At 42.0% G+C, this 27,734-nt stretch overlaps 1 protein-coding gene across 3 annotated transcripts in view; it reads right to left on the bottom strand.

The window, feature by feature from the left end:
- DYM (dymeclin) overlaps positions 1 to 27,734 on the bottom strand; it is a 213,578-nt gene that overhangs the window by 73,345 nt on the left and 112,499 nt on the right. For 2 of the 3 annotated variants that reach the window (XM_051803671.1, XM_051803670.1), the window contains exons 14-15: positions 27,365 to 27,529; positions 151 to 253 (exon numbers count right to left, since the gene is read on the bottom strand). In XM_051803671.1, coding sequence (XP_051659631.1) covers positions 151 to 253; positions 27,365 to 27,529 — 268 coding nt within the window. The remainder of the gene's footprint in view (positions 1 to 150; positions 254 to 27,364; positions 27,530 to 27,734) is intronic. The other variant, XM_051803672.1, reaches the window with a different exon arrangement.

Here is a 27,734-nt window from a genome sequence, read left to right as displayed (position 1 = left end):
AGACATCTCAGACATGACATCATCCCTACAGGTTCCTGTATTTTGATGTCGGTGATTGCTCAGCTGTCACACTTTGAGAATTCTTTGCAGATTTAGGAATGTGCCACTTGTTTTTGAATCACCCACTGCGACATTCAGTTTGATACTCACATAATCAGGACACGGAGAGTCGCTTGAACCCAGGGAACCTCTTAAGGACTGTGTGGCTTGTTCCAGCACTTTGTTGTGTTTTTTAGACAACAGAGAAAATAAACTGGAAAAAAAAAAGGATAAAAAAAAATCAAAATAATTTCACAATAATGTCCTCAAATAGTTTGACCATTCAGTCAGAAGAAATGTTTTATTATATACACAAGATCTTTAGAATGTAATGCATGATAGTTATATGATTTATTTATTTATTTCACACCTTAGTAAGTAACAGCAGTTTGAATCAGAAATATTCTATACAATAAATGTTGTGAAGAACATTTTATGTTCATGATTAAATTCTTAAAAGTCAAACTGTAACAGAACGAATGGCATACATGCATTTTTAGTTCATAACTAGTGTGTGTTCACTAAAATGCAAATTTTAAGTGCAGCACCTCATGCAATACACTGCAATATATCCTTAAGCATCTCATGTATTATTCATTGTAATAACCTAATTGCTTAGACAGGAGAAATCCAAGCACATGACAAAAGCTTTGGGTGTTGGGACACTGAGTTTCTGCATTTACTAGCATATACTATTTTCAAATTTATTTTAGCTTAAGTTAAGGAAAAAAGGATTATCTTAGTGCTTATAAGTAATGTGTGAAATCAGAGGTCCACACATATATGGAAAAATAAACATATTTTTCTTGCATTTTGAAAAAAAGTACAGCAGTGGCACTCATAGAGGGTGGTATAACCCGATATATGAGGAGAATGGTGGAAGCAGCAGCAGCGGGCAAAGGCCACCAGCCAGTGCTCAGCAGCTCCAAGGAGTCAGATACTGCTCTAAAGCCCTGTGTACCTCAAACACAGCTTTCAACTCACAGATAACCCCATCCCAATCTTAGAGCTGTTTTGATTGCAGAAGAGCTTCTAAGATCATCAAGTCCAACCATTCCCCCAGCACTGCCAAGGCCACCACTAACCCCCATGTTCCCAAGTGTCACATCCACATGGCTTTTAAATCCCTCCAGGGATGGGGACTCCACCCTGGGCAGCCTGTGAAAGGACAACCCTTCCCACAGAGAAATTTTCCCAAATATCTAATCTGAACTTCCCCTGGTGCAACTTGGGGCCATTTAATCTTGTTATAGCTCAGATGTTTTAAGACTTTCTGTGTTTAAAAACATTACTTGGGCTTCTTTTTGGACCAGTAGAGGACTCCTATCAGGCTTTCCTAGGATGACTATGTGTGTCCTTAGAGGGTGGAAAGGCTGCTATGACCAATAAGCACGAATAAGGGTGATGGTGATGAGGCCCTGGCACAGGTTGCCCAGAGAAGCTGTGGCTGCCCATGGATCCCTGGAAGTGTCCAAGGCCAGGCTGGACAGGACTTGGAGCAACCTGGGGCAGTGGAAGGGGTAGAAGGAGATGAGCTTTGAGGTCCCTTCCAACCCAAACCAGTCTGGGGCTCTACGAACAAAATTCACTTATAAGTGGCAAAAAACTCCCTCATTGTTATACTCTGGATAACCTCTATTTCTTGGAATTGGAGGACAGTTTCACTGCTTGGAGGCACATAATTGGAAAGCTTTTCTGCCTCAGGAAATGATGCTCAGCACTTTGAAGTAGTTCTCTGAATTTTTTAAACTTAGAATGTATCATTTTTTGATGAGATCTTCACAAGGCGTAGATTTCTCAGAGTATTGGTGCTCGTCCCCACGTTGCTAGTCAAGAGCCTCAGGAGAAGGCTCTTCCAACAATTCTCACTGCCATGACAAATTAGTTACGCTTCTCAAGCTCAAATCTCAGCTCTTGAGAGCAAACTCAGTAAATTCCACCACTAGATACAGCTGTGGCTTTCCACCTTTTTTGCCTCCCATAGTCTGTGATTGCATTCACAGTCTGAAGTGGTTTTTTCCCAATCCAGTATATTTGGATGTGCAAACTTGTTGTCCTTGGTTGGAAGCAGCAGCACTACTTTTCCAATTTTTGAAGGCTCGGATTTCAGAGATACTGTCATCAGCACCATCTAGTGCTGCGGAGACAGAATAATCAGCTAAAACCACCCTGGTGATGCTTTATGGGAGGGTGCAGGAAGAACAGGTTAAATCTGATGTCTGAATGCTTCTGAAGATACAGACAATTTCACGAAGAGGAAGAATTTGGAATAAAAAGGATTTCCAACTCGTAGATTCTTCTCCAAAATACATAAAGCGCTTCTGGCTCAAAAGGAAATTTAAATATAAACAAAGAAGAGGGATCAAGATTTTGGAAAGTGCATTTATTCAATATATGTGAAGAGGAAAATGCACATACACTGGTATTCCACATGGAATTGGAATAGCAAAAAGCAAATTTATTTTCTCTGGCAGAAACGTAGAGAACTGAGAAAAAGAAGGGTAAAGGAAAAGCACAGAGGATTATTTCTTCAGATCCTATTTTTGCTTCCTTAAATACTTTTTTTTTTTTTTTAATTAAGTGTACTATAACTAAACTAGAGTTTATGGCATAAGCAAGCCCTTGGTGGCTGATCTCTAGTTCCGAAGGAGCAGTGAGGGGCTGTTATACATTGTCTTTGGCACAGGGGCTTCCCCTCGCAAAGTTCTGCATTCCTGCCACAAGCTCATGTCCCTCACACCATGCTGAGACAATTCTTTGTGGGACCACTGCCCAGGACACAGATATTCAGGTTAAAAAAAACCCTCAACACAAATTCTTTTCTTCGTAAATCCACTATCCTTCTCAAAGGACCACCCCTTAGAAGAGCAGAAGGGCAGGGACACATACGCAGGAATTTCTGATACTAAATTTTTCATAATAAAAATACAAAGAACTGCAAACTTAACTGGAACATTACAGCTAAACAGAAAAAAAATAAGGCCAAATATGTGATTTACAGACGAAACTGGAGCTCCCACAAAGTACTGTTGCCTCCTGAAATGGTGCAAAAATTAGACACCAAGTCATTCACTTATTATTACGCCTCTGCCTCCAACTCTGAAAAACACCTTGATAAATATCAGATTAATTTTTACAATCTCAGTACAGACTTAGCTGCAATCATCGAAAGGCATTTGTATGTACTTTAGCTCATAAATATCTTTCACCATCAAACAAATTCTGCCTTCTACAGGAGGTGCTTGATTTTGCAGAAGTCACATCTGCAGTGTCTGTAAAACACTGGGCTTGATTTTGACTTTTAAGGCATGAATAATGCAACTTAAAAAAGGCAAAAATGTTTTACTACAAGCCTGTTCTCCTATCCACAACAAGGTAAAAGTGCCAGTTCATGGAGAAGTGGAAATTAAGACTGTTTCCCAAGTTTGCCTCACATGTCCTAGTCAGACTTCTATTTTTGCCTCAGTAAAAGTCAAGTTGAAATTGAATAGAAAAATACATATACTGTGTGGTCACCAAGGGCAGCCTGCACAGGCTGACAAGAATACGGATTTTTTTACCAGAATAATTCCCCTCTTTCATCCCTTCTTCTCCATTGACTGTCAGACAGGCTGTGGAGCTCTACAGCCCTTTCACCTTCCCCATCATGGACATTTTATAATAACAAAAAATCATGTTCAGAGCAGTGAAAACGTCTTGGTACCTCAACCCATCCCTCACTCACAGAAGTACTTAAGGGCCAATGCTTAGCAAACAAAATAAAATGCTGGAATAATAGCAAGATGAGATAACAGCTGGCATCTGTTATGAAGATTATGAACTATCAGCTTGGCATCATTTGGAAGAAATTCTTGGTTGTGAGGGTGGTGAGGCCCTGGCACAGGCTGGCCAGAGAAGCTGTGGCTGCCCCATCCCTGGAAGTGCACAAGACCTGGTAGGATGGGGCTTGGAGCACCCCAAGATAGAGGAAGGTGTCCCTGCCCATGGTAGAGGGTGGGAACAAGATGATCCTCAAGGTCCCTTCCAATGCAAACCATTCCAGGATAATATGATCTGTTACAGATCACACCATCGATGAGCTCAGCCAACAAGGAACAACAATCTCAAGGTCTCATGTTTCTGATTTTAAGGAATTAAAAACAACATTGGTTTCTTTTCTCCCCCTATGGAGAAGTTGTTTTTAATTTGTCACAACGCTGAACTTCGATAAGTAAAAAAAATTATTACAGACTAAAGAGTAATAGTTGCTTAAATACCAGTGATTTGATTAAGTGCTACTTGCACACACAATAAAATTCAAACCTGTAATATATGAACTTAACGCTTTCAAAAAGTCAACTCCACAAAGGCTGTAGATCCAAAAAAAAAAAAAAGGAGCCAATAGGGAGACTCATTTAACAAGTTCCTCAGAAAGTCTGATTTACATCAGCTCCAAACAGCTCATAAAGTCCACTTCTCACATCAGAAAATAAATGTATAAAATGGAAGTTTTATAACAAAAAAAAAATGGAAAAAAAAAGATATGGGAATTAAAATTAAAAGTTGAAAGGAAATACAAAGTTAGAATTTGCCAAAAAACAGAGCTTTCTGAAAGCTTTGCACAGCTTTGCACAGGAAAGGTACCTGTGTGCTTTATTTTAAGAAAATAAATAGGATGCCCCAAGGAAATTACATGTCGGTTTATCCCGAGCATAATAATGGAACTCTGATTGCAAGACTCATTCCAAGGAGGATATCACTGGCATTGAAAAATACACATTGTCAATTTTTTTCAATGAGACTAGCAATCAAATAAAGCACAATAGCACCCCTGTTGCAACAGGCTTGTACATGTCATTCATATGACTTTGTACCACATGGGATTTTTTTTTTTTTTATTAAGACAGTTGAATGATAAAAAAGCAACACAGGATGCACTCTATGAACTGAAAGTCTCAACAGCCTGAAAAATCTTCACATTTGAATTGAAATAAATTTTCTTAATAGGGCCAAAAAAGAATATATTCTTGGCCCGTCTAAATACCTAAAGCTACTAAACACTTGCTAAAGCTAATTAAATACTTTCAACATACAGGATATATAAGGTGACAGGTATCATTGATACACATCAACGATAAAGAAATGCCAGTGGCTGGAGCTGTGCCAGGAGAGGCTTAGGTTGGATCTCAGGAGAAGGTTCTTCCCCCAGAGGGTGGTTGGGCACTGAAAAGGCTCCCCAGGGCAGTGGGCACAGTACCAAGGCTGACAGAGCTCCAGGAGGGTTTGGACAACACACTCAGGGAGAGGGTGGGATTGTTGGGGTGTTCTGTGCAGGGCCAGGGGTTGGACTGGATGATCCCTGTGGGTCCTTTCCAAACTAGGATGTTCTACGATTCTACAAAACGTTACGTGCAAATGGCAGAGTCGTTACAGGAGTGGCACATAAAGAGAAAAGGCATTTTGATTAGATTTTTCTTTACCTTTCAAAAAATTGGACGCAAGACCAACTTGCAGAGATTTAATCCAGCCAAACTTGAAAGGCATATATGGAGCAGCAAAGAATCCAACCTGCTCCTTAAGTGTGAAGGATCTCACCCTGTGTGCTGACCAGCACACAGCAAACAGCTGCCCATAGTGCATCAAAGCTGCTGGAAAAGCAACTGACTTCAGTTTTAACTAAAATATGGCTTCTCACAACAGGAGAGACATTGAGGGGCTGGAGCGTGTGCAGGGAAGGGAACGGAGCTGGGGAAGGGTCTGGAGCAGCAGGAGGGGCTGAGGGAGCTGGGGGGGCTCATCCTGGGGAAAAGGAGGCTCAGGGGGGACCTTCTGGCTCTGCAACTCCCTGACAGGAGGGGGAAGCTGGGGGAGAGTCGGGCTCTGCTCCCAGGGAACAAGGGATAGGACAAGGAAAAATGGCCTCAAGTTATACCAGGGGAGGCTTAGACTGGATATTAGGGAAAATTTCTCCATGGAACGGGCTGTCCTGCACAGGCAGTGTTGGAGTCCCCATTCCTGGAGGGATTGAAAAGCCCTGTGGATGTGGCACTTGGGGACATGGGCTAGTGGTGGCCTTGGCAATGCTGGGGGAATGTTCAGACTCAAGCTTAAATGTCTTTTCCAACCAAAAGATTTCAGAAGAAAAAAAAGTTACTGCAACAGAAAGTTAAGCACCACTACAGAATCATAGATCTCTTTTACAAAGGAGGGTGAAACCAGCCTAGAGGTGCAATAAATTTCTATTTACAGTGTCATAGCAATGGTAGAAAGGAGCAAAAAATCTTAGAGGAAAGGGAATCTCAATACCAAGCGTACAAGATGAGCTCAGACTGATGCCACGATACAGAGAAAGAGATGGAAGCCTTAAAAACAGGGTCATGGACAGAGAGTGGGAGACAGACTGAGGACATCAGCAGAGGAAGGTCAGATTGAGTTATATGACAGGAAAAAGGGATAAGACTTGGATTTCTCCCAATCCAAATCACTAATGAGCTCTTGAATTTTCATTTATCTGAATATTTAGAAATATTCTATATGTGCTGAGTGAAGAGTTACTTGAGGACTAAAGTACTGTTCCACAGAATTTTTTTGAAGCTTGGAATTCAGACGTTCTGAATCTTTTTCTCCTCACTCTCCCAGTTCAGAAGTGCTGCAAGCAAACTGAACAGCACACAAACACTAACCACTATCTGGTGACGGAAAAAACCCAGTTCCACGGATCAAAAAATTCGATGACGAATGTTCTCAAACAATTCAGCAACACTCCGAGCTGTTTATTCTGCCTGCTCCCATATACATGCCAAATGCACTATTGTTCTTCATTTTAAAGAATTAAATGTAAGCCCTAAAAACCAAAACCACGTTACGCAAATACTCCCTAAACAATAGGGGTTTACAATGCCACAATCGCATCAGAAAAAAGCTCCTTTCTATAGCAAGTGCTAAAAATATCTTATTTTTGAAACCCGACATCTGAAAGTTAAAAGCATACCTTGATTCCTGTATATGTAAGGAACACTTCTTTGGTTTGACTTAATTTTTTTTAATGAATTACAGGAAAAAAAGAGTGTGCTATGACACAAGAACTCTATACAAGGGCTGAATAAAGTTTCATGGATGGTCACACAAGACGTCATAACAAAACAAATGCCCTGTGCTGTTTCATTTCAAACACAATAAATGCATTGTCCTAAAGTCATGTACAGGGGACAGACTGTAAGCAAGTGCAGCCTTTCTGTGGGTGATGGAGAAGTGCCCTGTGAGCACTTAAGGATCCCAGCCCTGGGAGAAATTCACGTAGCACAAATAAATGCAGAAAAAAAATTACTAAGTCCCCAAAGCCCTATGTCTACTAAAGAGCCCCTGAGGCTTTTTACATTTGAATTATCCGAGCTGTAACGGCATATAAATAGAAATATGGAGAGAGAATAGCCACGGAGAACTCCAGGGGCCTTGCAGGGCAGTTTATTCCATGGAGGAACAGTGATCTTATTTATTTGAGCACAACTCTAATGCCTGGGAGATATTTAGGATCCCAGGAAAGGGAATTTAACCAATTAAGATATCAAATTGCTAACCAGAAAGTAAGAACACGCTTTATACCTTTCTTCCTAATCTCGTACAGTGAAGCATGACTAACTTCTCCTGAATAAAGTTTTGCTATACTTCCTATTAGGTCCACCTGGCTTGTGGAGATGATGTGAAACCAAGAGACTCACGGTGCCCAGACTCCACAAACGTCACGTCCACAAATAACATCATTTGTATGGGCACCACTGATGGACAAAGGGGGGGATCAGGGGATTTAAAGATCTTCTCCCAGGGAGAAAAAAGTCCTCATGAAGCTGGAATTCCCATGTCCTGACTTTGCTGGACAGTGATCTGACTTTTTTTGGCTTTTCTTGTTTAGTGCCTTCTCAAAAATATGTTTGTGTTGCCTTGGAAACAGGCTGTGTGCCTCAGCTGCTGGATATTACAGGGCAAATCCTGAAGCATAGAATCATAGAATACTAGAATGGCTTGGGTTGGAAGGAACATTAAAGATCATCTTGTTCCACCCCCTGCCATGGGCAGGCACACCTTCCACTAGAACAGGTTGCTCCAAGCCATGTCCAATCTGGCCTTGGACACTTCCAGGGATTCAGGGGCAGCCACAGCTTCTCTGGGCAACCTGTGCCAGGGCCTCTCCACCCTCTGAGTAAAGAATTTTTTCCCAGTATCCAATTTAAATCTCCCCTCTGCCAGTTTAAGACCGTTCCCCCTTGTCCTGTCACTACACACCCATTTAGAAAATCGGTCTCCCAAGCCACCCTCATGCATCACAGAGGATTTTAATGCAGCCTGGGTAAGCAAATGATTTCTGTCCCATCTGTCTGTTAAACAGCAAGCATTAAGGACCACTCTTTCAGTTCTCCAATCCTAAACTTTATCATAATAAATGATGTACTTTGAGATATCTTTATTCCCGACAAAAGCAACCCATTAATTTTTAAAGAGTATCCTTTTATCTGCCACTGCTTACGTATCAAGTCATGTGATATGTATGTTATCTAGAAGCCATGTGCTGTAAAGCCATACCACATTCTGTCTCATAGAGGACAATATTATTAATTAGAATATTATTACAATAAGTAGAAAAAACATGCAGTCACCACACACTGGTATGTATACAAGCAAATTGAGAAACAACTTAGAACAATTAAGGGAGGTTTTTCATTAACGAACAGGATTTCCTGCTAAAATGGAGTTTAAAAGACAATGACAGCAGTAAAAGCAAGAAAGAAAGGAATTTGATGTGGCAAGACTAAAGTAAATATTTACAAAATAAGCCAAGAGTTTAATTTGCAGGGACCAGGAAATGTATTTTTCAACCGAAGGCATAAACTGTTCGGCAGCTCGTGGCCTCTTTCCAGCCAATGTTGGGAAATTGATGCTCCTATCGCTAGAGAAGCAAAAGGAACAGAAAGCAGTAAAATACTTCCCCTGTATCTTGGTACAAATCGTTTTATTCCCCTTTAGTCTGGCATGCCAAATAACATCCTTGAAATTCCACTCGAAGGGCAGGGTCAGGAGAGGATGAGGAGCACAGATTAGGAACACCATCTTCCTAACTCCCCCTTGTGTTAAAGCATAAACTGAGTAATCAGACTGGGGTCTTCCATGGACTGAATTCCCCCAAGCAAATCCTACAGAACATGGTGATTTGGCAGGGCACTTTGCCGAGCACCCTCTCTCTCCTGTATTTTCCTGTAATCAAGAGTGGCAAGTTGGAAACTGAATTCTGGAAGGCTGAAAGCTAAGGGAGGAAAATGTGTGCAGTCCAGTACAAACAGAGTACATGTTTTCAAAGCTCAGATTATAAAGTTTATTCTGAGCTTAATATCCCCAAACCTGTCTTAGGTGTCTCAAGACATGAATGCAACTCCTTTCAATGATCCCTGTGTTTGAGCTGTTATTATTTTGTAAGAATACTGGACGGGCAGAGCCCACAATATCTCTATTTCATCTATTTGCTCTCCATTCAACAGGGTGTCTCATAGCTGCTGAGAGATGACATTTGCCTTGAATTAGGACAAAGCTCTGTGGGTGAGAATAAGAGGAAATTGCTGGAGAAAGCAGCCTGAGCAAAACTCCCACCCAAAAACCCGAAGACAGACTCTGAACAAAGAAACAACAACAGGCAAATTAAAAAGACACCAGTGCCATGTAACCTAAGGTCCAAATCCCTGCCCTTTGAGCAGCTTTTATTTGACACAGCTTTGCTCAAACACACTGGGTGTGCATGCACACATGTATTTATATGTATTTGGGCCCTTGCTATACTAATAAAGAAAATTTCTGTGCCTCTCTGAACTCGCTCTGACAGGAAGGAATCTGGATCCACTTTAGGAGTTAACAGACTTGTTTCACAGGCAGAAGGTCACAGGGTATGTGCATTGCTAACAGTCCTCTTTGGGATAAGGCTTAAGCAGAATATGAGTCTGGAGCCTGTTTCTGTAACTGAGAGTCCTCATGGACCTTGCCCTGGCAGTGGGAAGCCATTCCCTGTGTCCTGTCCCTCCATCCCTTGTCCCAAGTCCCTCTCCAGCTCTCCTGGAGCCCCTTTAGGCCCTGGAAGGGGTTCTAAGGTCTCCCTGGAGCCTTCTCTTCTCCAGGCTTTGACCTAACTTCATAAAATTTTCAATTTTCAATATTGAAGCAGTAGAACAAGAAACAAGCTGCTGTGAGGACACATCACCGTCCTGTAGACAGACAATATTATTTCTCTCTAATGCCTTAATTTCCTTTTCCCCTGCCTTTCTTCTGAAAGATCTCTTCACCCTTCTCGCTCCACAGGAAGGAGTTTACTGTTTTCCTCAGGGAGTGACCTTCTCTTTGGTCAAAAAGAAATAAAGAAAATAAGTTGGACTGATCAGTATTGTACTTATATCATTTTTTTATCTTTTATTTAAACGTATTTCATATATCAGTATTGTATTTATTTGCAACAAAGCCATTCCAAAGGACCCTACAGAAACAACCAAAAATTCAAACCTGACATAGGCCTCACCACTAAAGTGTTCTCTGAAACATAATTTTGGATGCAAGGACTGTTTCTCACATAACAGTGAGGCCATTTCTAAACTTCCAGAACCCCATAAGGGAAGAAATTGAAAGGTAACACATTTATATCTGTGGATATCTTCCCCAACTATTCATGATCAGTAGACTTTTGTTTTTTTTTTCTCAATTCTCTGTATTTTCACTGTGAGTATTTGTGAACCGCTGAAAAACTGTTATGAATACCACGGGCTCTAAAAAGATCAGTAATTAAGGAAATGAGTATTTTTTGTCTTCCGGATAAAGTTTAGATGGTATGTGTTCAGTGTGCCTGAGGCCACATGGGGAATAAAGACAATGTAAAAAAACCCGAAGCAGTGAATAATGCTACATTCAGAACAAAGCACAATGTACAATCACTTAATTAAATGCTGTATTTTGCTTTTGAAACAAAGATAATGAATTAAAATTTCTCAAACAACCTTAATCTATTATTTCCTGAACTTTGAGTGAAATTTCAACATTGATCAGGACAATTTTTAGGCAGTAAGTGCATAAAATATAATACATTGAGTGTATTACCACCTCATTCAGCAGAGTAGCACCATCCATACTGTGATTTTGGCTCAAATATCTAGTTTTACTGTATTTCAAGACATGAAAAAAAAAACCATATTTTGAGTGGCACTACTAAAAAGCCAAGGTCAGAGCAGAATTTTGTTCATTCCCCCTACAGCTTCACCAGAAAGTTCTTCTCCAGCAGGATGTTCCTTCTTGGTGCACAAACTGCAATTCCCAAGGCACACGCTCTCAAACCAGCACATACAGAATTTCTAGGCAATTTTCAAATTTAGCTTATGCATTCCTTTCTGAATATATTATGTCAGACACGAAATGCCTTAGAAGGAATAGAGAAGAGGATTTTATAACTTTATAACTCAAAAGTCACAATACAATATGTGGTATGACATCGTCCAGACCAGCTCAAGAAAAGGGCCATGGGAACCTCACGAGGTTCAATGAGATCAAGTGCTGGTGCTGCTCCTGGGCCGGGGCAGCCCCTGGATCAATCCAGGCCGGGGATGAACAGATGGAGCAGCCCTGGGGAGAAGGTCCTGGGGGCTGGTGGGGGAGAGGCTGGACATGAACCAGCCCAGAAACCCCCAAGCCCTGGGCTGATCCCACAGCATGGGCAGCAGGGCAGGGAGGGATTCTGCCCCTCTGCACCCTCAGGGGAGACCCCCCTGCAGAGCTGCCTCCAGCCCTGGGGAACAACAGCACAGGGACGTGGAGCTGCTGGAGAGAGTCCAGAGGAGGCCACGGAGATGCTCCAAGGGCTGGAGCCCCTCTGCTCTGGAGCCAGGCTGGGAGAGCTGGGGGGGGTTCCCCTGGAGAAGAGAAGGATCCAGGGAAACCTGAGAGCCTCTTCCAGTGCCTAAAGGGGCTCCAGGAGAGCTGGAGAGGGACTGGGGACAAGGGATGGAGGAACAAGAGGAATGGCTTCTTGCTCCTAGAGGGCAGGGTTAGATGGGCTATTGGGAAGGAATTCCTGGCTGAGAGAGTTCTGAGGCCCTGGCACAGGTTTCCCAGAGAAGCTGTGGTTGCTCTTGGATTCCTGGAAGTGTCCAAAGCCAGGCTGGATGGGGCTTGGAGCAACCATGTCTAGTGGAAGGTGTCCCTGCCCATGGCAGGGGGTGGAACTGGATGAGCTTGAAGGTCTCTTCCAACCCAAACCACTCTGTGATTCCGGGATAAATGGATGTACCTACATACACACACACACACACTTTCCCCAGAGAGAGAGATTTGTTGGAAATATCACCTTCTCTGCAAATAGCACTGATCTGCAGAAACACATACTTTGAAAGAGATGAAATGCTTAAAAATTTTCAGAGGCACGTGGAGGTACTAGTACTTGGAAAAAAAGCAAAAATGTAGGAAAAAGATAGGATAATGTTTTTGAATACCAAGACCAAGATTAAGTTTAATTTCTATTACTAAACCTATCCTGTAATATCATAACAACATGGTACCTGAAGAATAAGTACCACAAATAAAAATGGTCTACATCCTTCATTGTAATATCAACATCCATCTCCTTTGTTGCATTTCTGTGAATTTCTCTGCTTAGATATAAACCTGCAAAATGTAGCCTGTCATAAATAAACCTCTTTCCAAAGGACAATTCATGTCTAAATAGATGAGAAATAACAATAGGTGTTTTCATCCTGAAAAATATCTGCGTCATTGAAAGAAAATATTTATCATGAATATTGAATTCTTTGCAAAGGATGTTAATATTCAGTCAAAATCTAAAAGCAGTGAATGCTGAACAAAACAAGTGATAATGAAGCATTTCATAAGAGTGCAATTCACTATGGAAAAAGCTACAGTTAATGATCCACACAGAGGTTAACTTGGCTTTAGGAAGCCCCAGCCTGCCTTTGCCCAGTTCAGTGTAAGTGCTGTGCCAACATCCTGGGAAGTCAGCCCACGGCATTTTCTTAATTCCTGTTATTTAACATTTTTGATTTATTTTCTTTATTTCTTTCTTCTTAGGAGCTACAGCCTCTCAGCAGCACCCATGCCCTTTCCTATGTATGTCTTAGAGATAACGCCAGGGCCTTTCATCTGCTTCATTTTCTGTGTATCTGTATTATGAACAGTAAAGTTGACCTTCCTAACATCACATCATAAATTCAGAGTGTTTGGTGATTTTCTCTCCCTCGTTCTACAGCTCATAAAAAAAAAAAAAGCATAAAAGGGGGAAAAACAACCTGTGAAACAACCCTCCAAACCTGAAGGGACCTAAAAGCTGTGTGGATGTGGCACTTGGGGACAGGGGTTAGCGGTTGCCCTGGCAGTGCTGGGGAATGGTTGGACTCGATGGTCTTAAAGAGCTTTTCCAACCTAAACGATTCCTTGAAATGCAGAGCAAAGACCTGGGAAGGTTAAAAACACAACTCCTGGGTACGGTATATACATATCAAGAACATACCATGGTCTTCAGCATGTACAGAACCCTTCCAGAAGTACCCTACAGGGAGTTTGAAAGGCTCTAAACTACTCATCGTTGCAGGAAGATGACAGTTTTGGAACAGATCATCTGGAAGGTTTTAAGGAAGCAAAGATGTTTGGAGCACTGAGTTCACCCAGCTTTTGTCTCCGTCACCAGCACTGCTCTCCCAAACGACAAACACGTGCAACCCAAATCACGGCAGCTCGCAGCAGGAAAAGGCTTGTCAGCATCCTGAAGGAGCCCGGGCTTGGACCTTCCCTTCATCTTTTATAAAAATACCTCCCTTATTTAGCAAAAGTCACGTCTTACCCAAGTTTCATAATCCAACCTTGACAGAGCTGAAATGTAACCACGTTTCCTCACTCTGGTCTGCCTGCCAGTGTTTTTAATTTTATTCTCCAGCGAAAAGGGTGTTACAGACATTACCGGTGAGATTTAGAAATGTTAAATGGGCATGAACAGCCCTTATGTAAGAGAAGGCAGGTTTTATTTTAGGTAACATTTTAAAGCTATTGTTCATTACTTTTCAGCAGGAAAAAGGTCATTATTTCCCACATAGACTGTCATCCAAAATTACCTTACCCACTACTGAACATGTCATTCTGAAGAGAGATTATTTTATTGCCTTCACACAATCACACTCAAGTCTCAGGATTGGTGGGAAAACTAATACAGATTTGATTTAATGATTCATTTCAGCATTCTTGCTGTTGTGCAATATTTTTCCATCTTAAAAACTAACATGATAGCTTTTAAGTCCCAGTCCCTCAAGCTGCACAGTAATTAAATTTACATTGTCTTCAATTTATTTGGAAATTAACCTCCTTCCCACAGAGAAAAGAGGTTGTGCTTTACCTCCCACTCAGTTTTATAATCTTATTCCCCTGTGTAATTCTTTCTGCCTCTATCAATCCAAAAATCCTCCTAAATTCCAAAACAATGCCCTCCCCAAAATGTACTTTTTAAAAGACACATTTCTGTGATGTTCCAGTTCACTCTGTTTTTCCCAAAGCAAAGACAACACTTCCAAGAACGGAATTCATGATGATAAAGCAAACACTAACAATTTATATTCTATACTGTACAAGAAGCAAATACAACCCTCATGGGTTGGGATGTTAATTCCCCACCACCTTGGGAAACAAACACTCAACCACTGGACCAAATATAAACTGTATTTCAATAGAATTTTCAGAAGAGGCTTAACAAGGCTTTCTAGACACATACAAATATATTTCTGAAATTCAATTTATCCAGTTGACTGAACCACAGAATCATAGACCATTTAGGCTGGAAAAGCCCTCCAAGGTCATTGAGTCCAACCTGTGCCCAGTGCCTCATCCCCACCTTGTTCCCCAGTCCAGAGCACTGAGTGCCATGTCCAGTCTCCAGTCCTTCCTTGGACACCTCCAGGGATGGGAATCCACCACCTCCCTGGGCAGCCCCTGCCAATGCCTGACAGTCCTTTCCATGAAGAAATTCCTCCTGATATCCAACCTGAACATCCCCTGGCACAGCTTGAGGTCGATTCCTCTCCTCCTGTCCCTTGTTCCCTGGTAGCAGAGTCCAACTCCCACCTCACTCCCCTCTCCTGTCAGGGAGTTGCAGAGCCAGAAGGTCCCCCCTGAGCCTCCTTTGCTCCAGGATGAGCCCCCCCAGCTCCCTCAGCCCCTCCTGCTGCTCCAGACCCTTCCCCAGCTCTGTTCCCTTCCCTGCACACAGTCCAGCCCCTCAATGTCTCTCTTCTTGTGAGGGGTCCAGAACTGAATACAGGACCTGGGGCACCTCAGCAGTGCCCAGCAGAGATCACAGTGATGACCAAACCCATGCATATGAGTTTTCCCAACCTCGCTGGTGTAATCTGGATTAATGCAAGGCCAAAACTATCCTGGATAATAAAACAATTTGTAAATGTGAACAACTATACAAACATTATAAAGGCTCTCAAAGATACAATCAAGATAATCGTGGTATTCTCAAATTAAGCCAAGTTGTGACAAACTGATGCAGTTGAGGCTAGATAAATGGACAGGGAGGTGGACAGAAACCTGGCTGAACACATGGGGTCAGAGAGCTAAGACAGCAGCAAAAAGTCCAGCTGGAGCCTAACCATGAGTGGTGCATCCCATGTACTGATTCCAAAGGAGGCCACAGAGATGTGCCAAGGTCTGGAGCCCCTCTGCTCTGGAGCCAAGTTGGGACAGCTGGGGGTGTTCACTTGGAGAAGAGAAGGCTCCACGGAGATCTGAGAGCTCATTCCAGGGCCTAAAGGGGCTCCAAGAGAGCTGGAGAGGGACTCGGGACAAGGGATGGAGAGACAGGATGAGGGGTAATGGCTTCCCACTGCCAGAGGGCACGGTTAGATGGGATATTGGGAAGGAATTCCTGGCTGGGAGGGTGGTCAGGTCCTGGCACAGGTTGCCCAGAGAAGCTGTGGCTGCCCTTGGATCTCTGGAAGTGTCCATGTCCAGGTTGGATGGGGCTTGGAGCAACCTGGGATAGTGAAAATTGTCCCTGCCCTCGGTTGGAACAAGATGGGCTTTAAAGATCACCTTCAACCATCCATCACTCTGGGACCAATGCTTTCTAACATCTCCACTGATGACCAGCTGGTGGGGCTGACTGCAGCTGTGGCAAGTTTGCAGTGATAAAGAACTGGGAGGAGAAGGGATGCAGCCGGGGGGACCAGGACAGGGTGGAGAAACACACCAAGAGAAACCTTGCTTAAATCAGATCCTGGATATTGAGGGTCGACCAGAAATAGCAGCTTTGCAGCAAGGTACCCAAGGCTCCCGGGGAACACGGAATTGAACACACTCCAGAAGTGGAGTAAACACAGTCACGGGCACCACAGGCTGCACTAGGCAAAGCACTGCCAGCACACCAAAGGAGAGGATCCCTCCTCTCTGCTCAGCACTGGGAAGCTCCCCTGGAGCACTGGGCTCCCCAGCAGCAGAGACACGCATGTAGTGCAGCAAGTCCAGCAAACTGCCACAAAGGTGGCAAAGAGAAAGCTGAGAGACCTGTGATTAGCCTGGGGAAGAAAAGGCTCGAGGGGATCTCAGTATGCACAAATATCTGATGGGAACGTGTAGAGATGATGAAGCCAGACTCAGTGGTGCCAGAGAAAGGGCAAGAGGAAATGGGCCCAAACTGAAATACAGGAAATCACATTTAATCATAAGAGAAGAATCACAAGTTACTCTGAGAGATTGTAGTGTCACCATCCTTGGAGATATTAAAAATCACCTGGGGAAAATGGCTCTACATGACCCTGCCCTTGGATTTGACAGTCTCCATGGGTGCTTCCCAACCTCGGGCGCTTTGGTGACTCACTGGAATGACCACGAGGATGGCTAAACACTGAGCTCAGATCAATAAACAACAAAGTGCAAGGAACATTGCCTGTTGGGAATGAACACCAAGTCAAAGTAGAAACCTTCAGAGCTACAACAGCACTAAAAAGCACTCTAGGAAATATGGAAAATATCCTTTAGGGCAAAATTCTGCAGTAGCAAGAGGACGGCTTGCTGATTAATTACAAGGATGCAGCATCAAAAAGACCTGATTTTATTTATTAGGTTGGGGGTTTTTTTATAATCACCAATTTTTAATTTCTGCCGGTGAAGGTCACACTAAAAGAAAGGACTTGAAACTTTTGCACTGTGGTGAAAAGGAAAACATCTCTGTTGAATTCCTGTAAAACTCTTCTGCAGAACTGAGGAGCAATCACTGAATTTTCACCAGCTGGAAGTCAAAAACCTTACCATACTATTGCTGACAGATCGCTTCCCTTAGAGTTACCTTATTGTATCTCACCCATAAAACTAGACTTTTCTTGCTTATAAAATATTCTGATAAGTAAAATGGAATATAGGTGAGATGTGATGTGATGCTGCACCTCATGCACCCAAAAGCATTTGAAGTAACCAAGTGCGTGAGGCAGGAACGTTAAATGGAAACTTTAAAATCTTGTTTCATTAGTTACATGCATTGAACCAGTTTTCATCCAGGCTGACGCCCCAGAAAACTCTTCCAGCATTCAGAAGAAAAGCCAAACGCTAATCACTGTCCTGGAGGTTACACCGGGGCTGCAGCATTAGTCATCTTTGGAAACCAGTTGTGGTTGTTCTTATTTTCCTCTCCCACTGCTTTTTCTGATCTGTGGCTGGTGCAGTGGGAGCATTCTCATCAATGTTTTCTCATAAATTCAGCTTACAAACACGAAAGAACAAAACCACTTAAGAATAGCTCACAGCTCTCACCCCCTACATCCTGCTGTAGAGTGGGGATCCAAAAACTCCTTACACAACTTAAATCAATCCTTCGGAGGATTGGAATAAAAAGCTGACTAATTCCTCCCCCCCCGCTCCTTTTTTTTTTTCCACGTCTAAATTTCTTGGTCAAATAGGCCAAAATGTGAGAAGACACGACAGTCCTTGTAGTTGGATGTTCTCAATAGAAGCTGCAAATGAAAAGAACAGAAGAAATCATTCTTACAGTGTTATTAATTCTGCAAATCTGGAATGGCTTGGGTCATTTAGATCAGCGTGAATGGATCTGGATGCCCATTTTCCATTTTTTAGCAGTTACACCTCCAATAAGCAGGTCAGCAATGTTCCCTGTTCCCTCCATTCAGTTCTTTTCCTCCCCGTCCTGTCCCAGCCACACAGGACCCAGAGGCTCGGGGGCTCTGCCTCCGTTCTAATGTGCTTGTGACACCTCACTGGTGGCACCTGCCTCTTTGATGGAGAATCCCTGATTTAAATTGAACAGCTGGACAGCTGAGAGACCACCCAGAGCTACTCCAGAAGGAGAACCATCAGGATGACGCCCCTAATCACTTATATCGTTAATCAAATATTAAATAAAGAAGATTTTATTTTTCTGCTAAAAGAAACCCAAATAAACCAACTTTTCCATACTTGTGCTAACCAGAGCTGCAGTTAACAGGATAATGGAAACTCTCAGGTATTTCCACTGAGCAGTTCTGCCCTGTGGCTCCTGTGCAGAATATCTCTGCAGCAGATATCACAACATCTGTTTTGAGACAGTCTGGGCTTACTGAGAAAAAAACCCTTAGATTTTACTATATAAGGTTTATCTCCCAGACTCATCACTTTTAAACTAACATACCAGCCCCAAATCAGCAGACCACTCAGCCATACATCTTACACACATCTCACTAATCAAATTACATTTCAAGTGAAAGCCACCTACAAAGCTACAAGAATGTTGTGAGGTTTTCTCTTTCATTTTCAACTGCACTCTTGATTCTTGGGTTTATTGACTAAAAATTACTGCTGCACAAAAATTCCATATATTTTATGAAGTGGGACATTTTGCATCCAACTGTAAAATCCTAAAACCTTAAAACTCTTTTCTTTTACATTAACAAAACAAATTCCTTGCTGCCTCTGTTCTTCAGAGTCCTTTACCAAAATTTAAAAGTTCATTCATCATCACTGTTCATATGCATGATTTGAATCCCTTAATCACCTACATCCCTGTCTCCAAGAGACACCTGCAAAGGTTTTTGCTCCACTGTTCTTACAGTGTACTTGTGAATCATTTTTTAGTCAAGGTTGGCAAAGTTCTTTGAAACGTTTTAGTACTGAAGGCACTGCCCAGTGCCAGGTAGACACCGAGATCTCTCTCAAGAGACCCATGTATATGGATTAAACATTTAGTTCTCAATTGATATCAAGATGTAGACACCCCTCACCACTTAGGAGAGAAAACAGTATATATTTTGATGCTTCAGGCATTCTGGTTGGAACATCTTAATCAAAATTATCAATTGTGATAATTCTAGCCGCAGTCAGTGCTTTCCACTAGTTCCATCCCAACAAAAGGAGCACTGGAATCACAGCTACAGTCATGAGAGCTCATGATGAAGAGGGCTTCTGCATAAGCCAAAATGTAGCTTTGGTGAGAATCCGTGCTCTAATGAGACAAATGGGAAGACGTTTTGAATCAGTAACATACGCCTGTTATTCTCTTAGGGAATAATTTTCTATATTTAGACAATAATTACACATTTCACGAAGTTGCCTTCCCTAGTCAAAGTTCGCGCAATGCTGTTTGGAAAACCAAAACAGACACCAGTGCATCACCTGGATGGACAAAGCAAAGGACACCCGCAGGCACTCCATGCTGCCAGTGACAGTGATTTAAGGAAGCTGCTGGAGAGGTGACATCCTGCCCCCGAGGAAAGTCAGCAGATACTACAGACTTGCTGCACCTCAGCAAGGCTATTTGGTCACAGCAGAACAGTGGCTTAGTGAGCATAAATCCTTTCTCCTTCCAGTTACAAACTATTACACTACATTCAGTCTGATGTGCACTGCTTTACTAGTGTTCTCCTGAACTCTTCAGGCAGGCTATAGAATTTTCCTCTTTTTAGTCCCAAAACAATAGCTTATTTACATACTTATAAAAGAATAAGGCACCCTCCCCAACGCTGATTAATCGCCAAACATTACGTAGGAACGCAAAACCCCCGGCCTCTGAACATCCTGCTACAATGGAAATGTGTGAAAGTAATTTTGTTCCAACTTGATCTCATGGGAATGTGGGCTCATAAGCATCCAATTAAAAATAATTCTGACCGACCAAGATGTGTTTTAGCCTCACATGCTCGTGTGGTAGAACACATCTAGCTCATGCCTGTGATGAATTTTTACCAGAGTGGGAGAAACAAAGGTTATCACATAAAAAGAATATCACTCGTGCAGTTTTTCCCTTTAAATTTCGCTTTTTGTGCATGAGAATGTAGGGTTTTGGCAATCTGTGCTGTTTTGTACTGTTCAGGTCAGATCACCTGGGGAACCTGAGAAGATAACACTTGTAATGGGAAAATTGCAAATCAAAACGCAGCCCGTTAAAGAAATCTGTGAGGCAAACAAACCAACAAAATCTTGCACGGCAATCTGCCTATAACTTCCATTTTTCATGCCAAAAGAAGCCACTTTGATCAGCTTGTCTGACACAAGCCATAGGAATTCCCTCAGCTACTTCCTCCTTCAAGTCCAATAGCTTTGGCTGGACCTGGACATATCTTTTAGGAAAACTTCCAATCTCATTTAAAAATTCCAATTTTGGGAAATCCAGAGCCTTTGTTAAACTATTCCAGTGACTCATTCACCATGTTAAAAAAAGATGGATCAATCTCAGCTGGGTTTGCTTCAATTTCCAGATACTGGAGTGCATTATATTTTGCATAGAATCATAGAATGTCCCAAGGTGGAAAGGACCCTCAGGGATCATCCAGTCCAGTTCCTGGCCCTGCACAGGACACCCCAACAATCCCACCCTGTCCCTGAGATCACTGTCCAAACTCTCCCGGAGCTCTGACAGCTTTGGTGCTGTGCCCACTGCCCCTGGGGAGCCTGTTCAGTGCCCAACCACCCTCTGGGGGAAGAATCTCTTTCTAATATCCAACCTAAACCTCCCCTGATATATCTTAATAAAAAGAGCCCCTTGCTGAAGGATTTACCCTTAAACTTCCAAATAATTTAAGAGTAAACTCATAAAAACGCCACAGAGCACTTCTGAGTTCTTTTGAAGCCAATCTGGACCTCTCACCTCGTGGCATGACCTACACACATGAAATTCTACCAGCTTTATGAAAATACGCCTTGCTTGCATCAAGTTTGGACAGTTACATTTTGATATCAGCAATCTCTCCCCTTCACTGATCACCTTCCTCCCTAAAAACTATCCTTGATACTTTATTTTAAATAGGGCAGGAGTTAATGAACCAAAGCAGTGGGTTTCCACGAGACATGCACACACTTGATAAGCATCCAGTTAAACCGCATTTGAGACTTGCAAGCCAGACAATTCTTCACCCATTGAATACCCACAGCATTGATTTTATATCTCACTGGTTTCTTAATCATTATGCTGTGCAGTACGAAGATAAATAATCTGTAATAGAATTATTTATAAACAATTCAGCTCTGCCAAGTCACTCAATGTTGAGTGTAAAGTGATCCTTCCATAATAAACAACTCCAATCCTTCAATAAAATTATCAGCAGCTGACTAAAAATCACAATCTAAAAGCCATAAAATATTAAATTATGTTCATTCAACAGATCTCTGACCATTTTTTTTTAATTCTATTTATTTTCCCCCAAAGGAAAACCTTGTTCCACATCATCACAGCAGCCAAAGAAAAAGCCTCATCTCCTGACCTGTGCTCCCAGCTCAGGAACTCAGAAACTGAGTTTCCATAAAAATTTGCAGGCTGCTCTACAGAAATCTCAGCATATGGGTATTTACAAACCAGCCTGCATCCTTGAAGAAATACTAATGCAGCTTGATTGTCTCTTTTTTTCCCCTTGTCAATTTTCACTTATTCTTACTTCCACTTACTTCTTAAGTGACTTAATTAAATTCTGTCAGCTGTTCTATGGTCTACCTAAGACTGAACTTTAAAATACACGTTCCATAACCACTGAAATCAATGACTATTACAACAACTCACAGCACTGGGTTGGCACTGAAAATAAAACGTAAAACTGTGAATATTAAACCCAGTCAGGAAAAGACCACCTTTGAGTCTTTAGGTTAAGCACCAGTTAATGGCAGCAGTCGGAATTTGTCGGTGGCACAGGTTATCCCAATAGGACAAATAAATTTACTCATTGTCAAAAAACTGTACAATGTCCAACTCTGACATTAAAGGGTGCAGGAATGATGACATATGTCTCAAAAACAAGAAAAATTTCACATATCACTCTACGATAATGCAATGATACTGCAATCCCTGACTGGGTACCAATCCTCTTCCCATCAGCCTTCCAGCTTGGCAGGATGCTGAGCAGAGATCACTGAATACTGCTTGTGGGGTTAAAAACACCCACAGATCATTTGTCAGACGCCAGTTTTGGAGGCAAAGTGCAGAATCTTACTAAAATACTCTGCAGAAAAAATGTTTTTAGTCAGCATAGTCAAAAAGAGAAACAAGTCTGTTTATTCCTTAAAAGCACTGAAATCTACCAAGGTTTTTAGATCTTTTTATCGGAGAAATACTGGGGGGGGGGGGAGGGGAGAAATATTTTAAACTAAGTTGTCTGACATTCCAAAACTAGTTTTCTTTAGTAAGAGATGAAGTGAAGCTGTTTCTTGCCTGTGACAGATCCAGATTCTGCCATTTTCGTTATTCTACTTCTTTTCCTGTGACGTAAGTGGGGCTATTCATAAAACTTCTGACAGGTTAAGCTCACAATGAAGTGAGGATCAGTATTTTTCCCATCCCTGGAAGTGTTCCAGACCAGGCTGGATTGGGCTTGGAGCAACCTGGTCTAGTGGAAAGTGTCCCTGCCCGTGGCAGGGGGTGGAACTGGATGAGCTCTAAGGTCCCTTCCAATCCAAACAATTTGATGACTCTAAGCCAGGCTGATGTACTGACTATTTCACTTGCACTAACTCAGATTTTTATACTAACTGCCTAAAAGCTGAATGTAAACAAACACTCAGGATGATCTACAGAATCAGAGAAAAAGAATTCACATTTGTCAAAACCCATTTGAAAGAATATTAATTGAGGTACATCTTTATTTCCATTAATTCACACAAAAATCATTTAAGGTTCAATAATAAATGTATTTGCCTTACACTTTTCCCCACCTTTCCTTCACAGACTAAAGCCAAAGAAAACACATCAGAGTTGCAAATGTTTTATCTGTTTCTGAGGAGGATACCCTGACACCTTTCCTGTTTGTACTCAAGGACAGGCCAGAAACCCACACTAGGACAAAGGACTGGGATACAGGCCCTCCCTATGCCCCAGCATAGCTCACACTCCAAGGAAAAAGGAGCTGGCAGTTGGAGAATGAGTTCAAGTTGGCTTTAAGCAGCACTTCAGCATCACTTTGCAGCACCAGAACCATTTCTAGCAATTAGCAGTATTTCTTAGAGCTAACCTCCAAGGCCCTGATCCCAGCAGAGGCTGCACATTCTTAAATTAGTGTAATTGCATAATTCTCTTGACTCTGATGGCATTGGAGGAGGATGGCTGCAAAGCTTATCCTCTATACGCTTGAGACAATATGCCAGAACATTTCTGAAAGGGAGTATTAAAATCTTATTACATACATTTTGCTGTTTAAACAAACCTAGCACTAAGCAATAAAAGATATGCAAAATAGGTAAACTGTGTGCCAGCTTGACATTGTATTTGTTGGTCTTTTTTCTCTGGGGAAAAAAAAAAAACTTAATTCAAATTAGTCCATAATAATTTTTACCTCTACTACATTAAGAATATGTTTACTCAATTTACAAGGCTCAGCAAAACCATATTTCCTTTCACACACAATGTCAAGCCTGCTATGAAAATAAAACTGTCCTTAATTTGTTTAGCGTCCCAGAACTAATCATTTCTTGTTAGCTGCCTCTCTACTAGCACATGCACTAAGACAGTTCATCTTCAAAAGCAATTTTCCTGAGCTTGACTGCAAGCCAAAGAGTTTTAAAACAAAAAGGGAACACACACGAGCATTAAAACATCACACGATGAACATGCAATGCAAAAGGAAACCACAACGGTAAGAGTGGGAGAACATATTTCACATGACGAAGCACAGTTATTGCAGTAATCAATATATAGCACAGCCCCAGCAGAATTATTACACATTTGAAATGACAGATTACAATCCCAGGCTCACTATTTGTGCAACCTAATGCAGTGCATAATAAAACAGGTATTGTATCTCCTATGATTGAAGAATTTGGAAAAGAAATCGAAGCGACACTGGCACTAAATCCCAGTTAAAGCTGCCTGGAGAATTGGTGTTGTGGGCCTACTCCCCGTGGGATAGCAAAACATGTACTATTTTCCTTTCCCTATCCCCCACTTTACCCATAGCTGTTCAGGAAGTGTGGGATGTGGTGTGCCTATGGCTGCCACACATCACAGCCACTATCTTACACACATCCACGGAAGCTTGAAAAACTTAGAATAACAGATTGGTTTAGGCTGGAAGGGGCCTTAAAGCTCATCCAGTTCCACACTCTGCCATGGGCAGGGACACTTTCCACTAGAACAGGTTGCTTCAAGTCCCATCCAACCTGGCCTTAAAGACTTCCAGGGATCCAGGAGCAGACACAGCTTCTCTGGGAAACCTCTGCCAGGGCCTCACCACCCTCACAGACAGCAATTCCTGCCCAATAGCCCATCTAACCCTGCCCTCTAGCAGCAAGAAGCCATTCCCCCTTGTTCCTGTCCCTCCATCCCTTGTCCCCAGTCCCTCTCCAGCTCTCCTGGAGCCCCTTTAGGCACTGGAAGGGGCTCTCAGGTCTCCCTGGATCCTTTTCTTCTCCAGGTGAACCCCCCCAGCTCTCCCAGCCTGGCTCCAGAGCAGAGGGGCTCCAGCCCTTGGAGCATCTCCATGGCCTCCTCTGGACTCTCTCCAGCAGCTCCACGTCCCTGTGCTGTTGTTCCCCAGAGCTGGAGGTAGCTCTGCAGGGGGGTCTCACCTGAGGGGCAGAGGGTCAGAGTCCTCCCCTTCCCCGCTGCCCACGTTGCTTTTGAATATGTTTCATTCAAAAATAAATATATTTGCACACAAAATGTTTCAAAATAGTAATAAAAACCTTAATTCTATGGGATGTACAAAGACAGGCAACACCATCTGGGGGTATCAGTTAATTATCCTCTGCCTTTAGTAATTTATAAATTCCATCTCTTCTCTAACCAGGCTGTTCAGTATGTAATACAGAAGGGGTGCATGGATTCATACAAAAGACTTTTGGCGACTCAGTTATGCTGCTACATTTGATGCTTACAGACCCAGGCAGGCAGGTTTCCTGAGAATCCACTTTTCTAATCATACAGTACCAGAACAACAGAGATTTAGCCATTAAAAGCCACTACCTCTATATTTCTACAGCAGTAATTTCTATTCCAAATCCTCTACTCTCCTCCTGCCTCGGAACAGGACAACCTGTAATGAAAATCTGTGATTTTACAATCTCCCAGACTGATGTATTCTAATGTACCTCAACTGATGCATAACTCCCATTTCTGAAAGTGATACCAGTAAACTATTTTTCCATCAGTTTCAGTTCGGGGAATAACTAGACGAACTTTTCACTCTAAAAACTTCACAAGCTTGTTACATGAGAGAGCATATAGTGCTATCAGTTCTTATTTACACACATAAAACACCTGAAAGACGCAATATCCTTGGAACAGCACTTAGTCTCCCAAGGACGATTCTGTCATCTTAACCTTGTAGTGTTGCCGCTGTACAGAATTACCAAAATTTCACGGAAACAAGCTGGGAGAATTGTGCTATTTCTTTTATGTTTTCAGGACATCATTCCTACATGTAAAACAGTACATCTTAAACGAGATTCTGCCGTGGACTCCCCTCGTTATTAGTATTCATTTTTAAATAAGCCTTTGAAATCTTAGGCTTTTGACTACTTTAATACCATATTCCTGTTCCAAATTAATCCGGAGAATGCCCCTGGGACAGCTAGATTTTCATCTCCTGTTGAGATCCTTCAGTATAACTCTCCATCATTATGTACTACCATAAAATTTTTTCTTCTGTACAAAAAAGAGCTATTTCAGCTTGCATGCCCTATTTTCTTCCCTTGACAATCAAGCTGGTTTTACTTATGTTTACTGTGTGGTCTCTTGCTATTGTACGCTTTCTTAGCTGGGAAGCTGCATTTCCACCCTGGATGCTTTCCATGTTCTGATCAATTTTGTCACGCAATTTTTTCCTTGTTTTCCTAAAGCTTCTAGGATCATGGTTAACGTATTCAATTATCCACAGCATCAAGAGTGAAATAGTAAAACTTGAATTTTTACTTGGAGTAAAGAGCTTAGGGAAATCTTCTGGTATTTCAAGCAGAACTTATTTTTAAACTCACCCCCTTTACAGTTTCTTTATAGTTTTTGTAGAATACCTATAATTCTACACCATGAACAAAGACTATATATTGTCATTTTGAGCTGATGGATTCTCATCATTCTTATTCCATACAATCAAAACTGATCAGCCATATAAAAAAGACAGATCTTTCTTAACTGTCAGTCTCTTCTCCCAAATAACTAGTGACAGAACAAGAAGAAATGGACTCAAGTTGTCCCAGGTGAGGTTTAGGTTCTATACTGGAAAAAACTTCTTCACTGTGTTGTCCATCCCTGGTACAGCTTCCCAGGGTAGTGGTGGAGTCCCTGTCCCTGGAGGGATTTAAAAGCTGTGTGGATGTGGCACTTGGGTCATGGGGTAGTGCTGGGGAATGGTTGGACTTGATGATCTTGGAAGGTTTCTCCAACATAAATGATCCTATGATTAACTGTCATGAAAATTTACTGAACTTGAGGGAAAAGCTCAGTGATTTCCATTCTTGAAAAGCAATTTATATAGACAATATTACCAAAACAGTGGGTGTCAAGGAAGTCTTTGACAACTTATATCTCTGAACTAATTCCAAACAAACTATGCAACTGTATGAAAGGTTTGTGAATTACAGTTCATGATTCTTATGTCATAGCTTTGGAAAAGGACTAAAATACTTCAACATAAAAAGCATTTAAAACTTCCAAAGGCCACAGAATTTGTATTCTAAAGTTAAAAAGATAAAACCAAACCATTACTAGACTCCCATTTCTACCACACTTTTTAGGATACACATCAAGGATGCCATCAAGACACAAACCATCCCCTTAGAAATTAAAATTATTCATCAGTTAACTGAAAACATGCACAGATCAGGCACAGAGCATGCAGCATGCAGTAAATGGAGAGCAGAGGTTAATAACCTGGAAGCATAGGATCTGAGAATGTGAGAACAAGTTAAAGACAAGAGTTCCTCTCCATTGTCACTGAGGGTCGAGAAGCAATGCTGCAGCGTAGAGCAGTGGGAGTGGGGGAAATACAGTTTGTCCAAGACATACACATATCTCCGCAAGTGGCGGCAGGTATAACTGAAAGACAAGGGCAGAGGGAGACAAAACAGAAAAAAGAGGTATTTTCCTTTAAGAAAGCTAAGTCATGGTTTAACATCCTTGGTTTTTGTGCCAAGAGTCAATGGAAGATGCCAAGAAAGCAATGGGGCGGTTTGACATAAAACAACAGTTTCGAGAGACGGAGGGATCCGTTCGCCTGCGCCCACAACGCTGGTTCTGTCAC

This window comes from Manacus candei, unplaced genomic scaffold (genome assembly GCF_025592945.1).
Source record: "Manacus candei isolate 608988 ecotype Guabito, Panama unplaced genomic scaffold, ASM2559294v1 h1tg000059l, whole genome shotgun sequence".
Lineage (NCBI taxonomy): Eukaryota > Metazoa > Chordata > Aves > Passeriformes > Pipridae > Manacus > Manacus candei.
This window is presented reverse-complemented; position numbering and strand designations above follow the sequence as displayed.